General features: G+C 33.5%; 1 protein-coding gene across 1 annotated transcript in view; it reads left to right on the top strand.

Annotated features, from left to right (window-relative positions):
* LOC111086126 overlaps positions 1-3,227 on the top strand; it is a 10,846-nt gene extending 7,619 nt beyond the window's left edge. The window contains exon 2 of the mRNA XM_022387749.1: positions 2,774-3,227. Coding sequence (XP_022243457.1) covers positions 2,774-2,953 — 180 coding nt within the window. The 3' untranslated portion in view covers positions 2,954-3,227. The remainder of the gene's footprint in view (positions 1-2,773) is intronic.
* Positions 3,228-3,689: the final 462 nt, after the last annotated feature.

The following is a 3,689-nucleotide window of genomic DNA, read 5'->3' as shown; positions in this document are numbered from 1 at the left end:
AAAACTAGACAGAAGGCAAAAGTCTAGATTGTATGAAACAATGATTATATTAAACACTAGCAAGTCCAGATTGTATGAAACAATGATTATATTAAACACTAGTAAGTCCAGGTTGTGTGAAAGAAAATGGTTTCTGAAAAACTTGGTTTTTCCCTAGACTGTTTTATAAACTATTAGCTTCAAGATCACCCCCCCCCCAAATAAAATAAAATAAAATAAAGGATTCTTTAGTCTTCAACGTATTAGTGCCTAAGATTTACTTCTTTCAAAGTTTTAGGCAGTTTGACACATTGAATAGTTTTGGAGAGGACGTTTCGGGCGTCGAAGAGCTAAATGTGTACTGTTCGCTAGTGTTTAATAAGTTCAGATTGTATGAAACAATGATTATATTAAACACTAGCAAGTCCAGGTTGCATGAAACAATGATTATTTGACGTGTACCAGTCAATCTGTGTACATACAGTGACGTATATCAGTCAATCTGTGTACATACAGTGACGTATATCAGTCAATCTGTGTACATACAGTGACGTATATCAGTCAATCTGTGTACATACATTGACGTGTCGCTTTATCCAAACACATCAGTTGTACTATATTTTGATGTCACTTCACTCAAACACATCAGTTGTACTGGATTTACGATGTCGCTTCATCCAAGTGCAGCGGGTCATTTTTAATGCAACTTCACTGACCTCTTTTTTTTTTTATGTTGTCGACGTCACTTAGTCCTCGCGCAACAGTTCTTCTATGTAGCTTCGTCCGAGTGTAGCAATTAATTCATTTTCAGTATCTGAAACAGTCATAAATTTTAAGAAAATATCATTACATTTTTTTTTTATTTTGAGCGATTTCCAAGTACTGTTTAAATACACCAGTGGATCTGTGTACTAGAATGTTCGTGAGTACAGATTGAGAGAAAGAGTAAGTCTGTTAGAACTCATGTTTTGGTTGCGATCACATTCTGACATGAAATACTAATCTTCTGGTTAGTGTAAAGACTTTGTGGGGGACGACTGTGTTAAGAAGTAGCCCTCAGCGACTCGCAAGTATCGTTTTTCATACGTTTCGCATCGTTCACTACTTTTCTACGAAATCACAGACTTGAGGGATTAACAACAAACATTTTTGTTATTACTTTGGTAAACTGAAACATTTCAATATTATTTACTTTGAACACGTTGTATAGATGTAGCCGTGGGTACAGTGTAGAATATGCATATATAGCCATGTTGGCTTTATTTCCGAATGTATTGAGGCTTATTTCCCTTAAATTGTGGAAGTATTTTCATTCAAACTTTCAACATACAGGATATGCATATATATAGCCATGTTGGCTTTATTTCCGAATGTATTGAGGTTTATTTCCCTTAAATTGTGGAAGTATTTTCATTCAAACTTTCAACATACAGGATATGCATATATAGCCATGTTGGCTTTATTTCCGAATGTATTGAGGTTTATTTCCCTTAAATTGTGGAAGTATTTTCATTCAAATTTTCAACTGTATGTTGCTTGAGAACATCCATAATTAGGTTTGCACGGTGCATATAAACGTTAATTTCCCACAATTGACGTTTTTATCCATTAATCTATCTTCTGCTTTGATTTTAGATCTAATTGTCTTCTGATTAGAGCTAAAACTTAATTCAGTAAATAATGCAATTAATTTAATATAACGCTCTAACTAGAAAAATGCAAGATCATAAAACAAAGACTTAAAATGATTAGAATACATACGTTGGTTCGTTATTTAGGTACCATAGTTATTATAGATGTTTTCGGCTGTAATCCCAATAATGGATCCTTCATTTATTCTAGTGTTAGGGTCCACCTGATTGTAAAAGTTAGGCTTATCTGTTTTGTTCACCCCATGCAATGTTACAGGATTGGAAGCTTAGATGATCAGCATTGGTTAAAAAACTAGCAAAGATTAATGATATCTGGTATGACGAATAGTAGTAAAACCTCTGGTGGTTTACGTAAACCCAATCACAAGATCGTCTTTGATATAATCAATGTTAGTTAAACCATTCATAATATAATCTCTGATATGATCAACATTGGCTAAACAAATTATTGGCTTATGTACAAACTATTCACATTATGATTTCTGATATGATCAAAATTGATTAAACAAACTCAAACATATCACTAGCTAGTCTGTGATAATGTCATCATTCAGATAACTAAAAATGCCGATTTATTTCATTTCAACTCGGAGATTGTGTTTAAAGCGTAGCTTATGAATCAAGGCTTTGGTAGCTTAGAAATGTAAATATTTTAGTTGCGTTATGATTTGTCGTGTGACAATTTATCATGTCGGGCATTGTTGAGTTATTAACATGTAATAACTGACATGTTTAACAATGTTTTTTGTTAATTAGCATATAATAAACTATCATGTCGGGCATTGTTGAGTTATTAACATATAATTGTTTGAACCAGAACTTGTTTGTTTGTTTTCTCCTTAAAGACAAGGCTACACAATGGGCTATCTGTGCTGTATCGAAACCTGTTCTTTTTTAGGGTCATAAGCCTTACCACTGGTGGTGGTGGTGGGTGGGGGGGGGGACGAACTAGCACTTTGTGATATTTAAGGATAACAAGTCATCGTTTGTAAACATGTCGTAGAAAAATTTCTGATATGTTGTGTTTATAAAATATTGTTTATTTTGGGCATGCCATGGATGTTGGATATAATACTTTATTTGTTTCGGAAATCTCTTCGAAATAACGAATACAATGTCAATAAGACCTTACAATCTTTCAGGGTGACCCCAGAATACCGGAGGCATTAGATAACGACGAGGCTCTGCTATTAGGCCAAAGTGACTATCAGCCATGGGAAGAACAAGTGCCATTTGATAGGAGACTTCTGCCCAGCAAACGTCAGATCCGGTACAACCAGTGTTACTTCAACCCCATTTCCTGCTTTCGAAAGCGAAATTAAGGTTCTTATTGTGGACGAAAATCCCGGTAGACAAGCTGGTTATTATTTTGTGCATGTATATAAATGATGAAAAAAAAAGTATTGAAATAAATCACGTAGACCGTAACACATCCTGAAAATGTGACGTAGATCTTGAGATTGAACGTTGTAGTTGTGTAATTAAAGTTAACGTTCAATAAATGTTGAACCCATGTAAAGTTTTGTCTCTTATGTCAGACGTTTGTTCTTTTTAAAGAGTGCTAATAAAGTATACTGTTCCTTTGTGATCCCTCAATAGTATTAACCTCGTGTTTTTTTTATCATTTATTGTGTAAAAACAGAGCTATTTACCTAGAAATGTTTACAACATCTGTTGGTTCATGCTCCAGAAGTTCATGGGAATTCTATAGTAACAATACTAATATCCTTTGCACAAAACACTGAAGTTGTAAGAAAATATAAAAGTTTTATTTCAGGCTTAATCATAGATAGAATATAAAAGACTTGGTAGTTATATATATACGTGAGATTGCATACATATAACGCCGTATTTCATTTTGGGGACTCTTTCTTGCATAACACTTAAATTTTGAAATATTAATATATATTTATAATAAAACTCAAATGAAATTTTGCTTAACACATTTTTTTAGAACAACGCCCCCTTTTTTTTTTTAAACAGTGTTGTTATCATCCAGGGCTTCATTCTTCTTATTCAAAAACAGTATCAACATCGCCACTTTTTTGTTGTTGTTCT

This window comes from Limulus polyphemus, unplaced genomic scaffold (genome assembly GCF_000517525.1).
Source record: "Limulus polyphemus unplaced genomic scaffold, Limulus_polyphemus-2.1.2 Scaffold867, whole genome shotgun sequence".
Lineage (NCBI taxonomy): Eukaryota > Metazoa > Arthropoda > Merostomata > Xiphosura > Limulidae > Limulus > Limulus polyphemus.
Note: the sequence above shows the minus strand (reverse complement) of the source record. Positions and strands in the feature narration are given on the sequence as shown.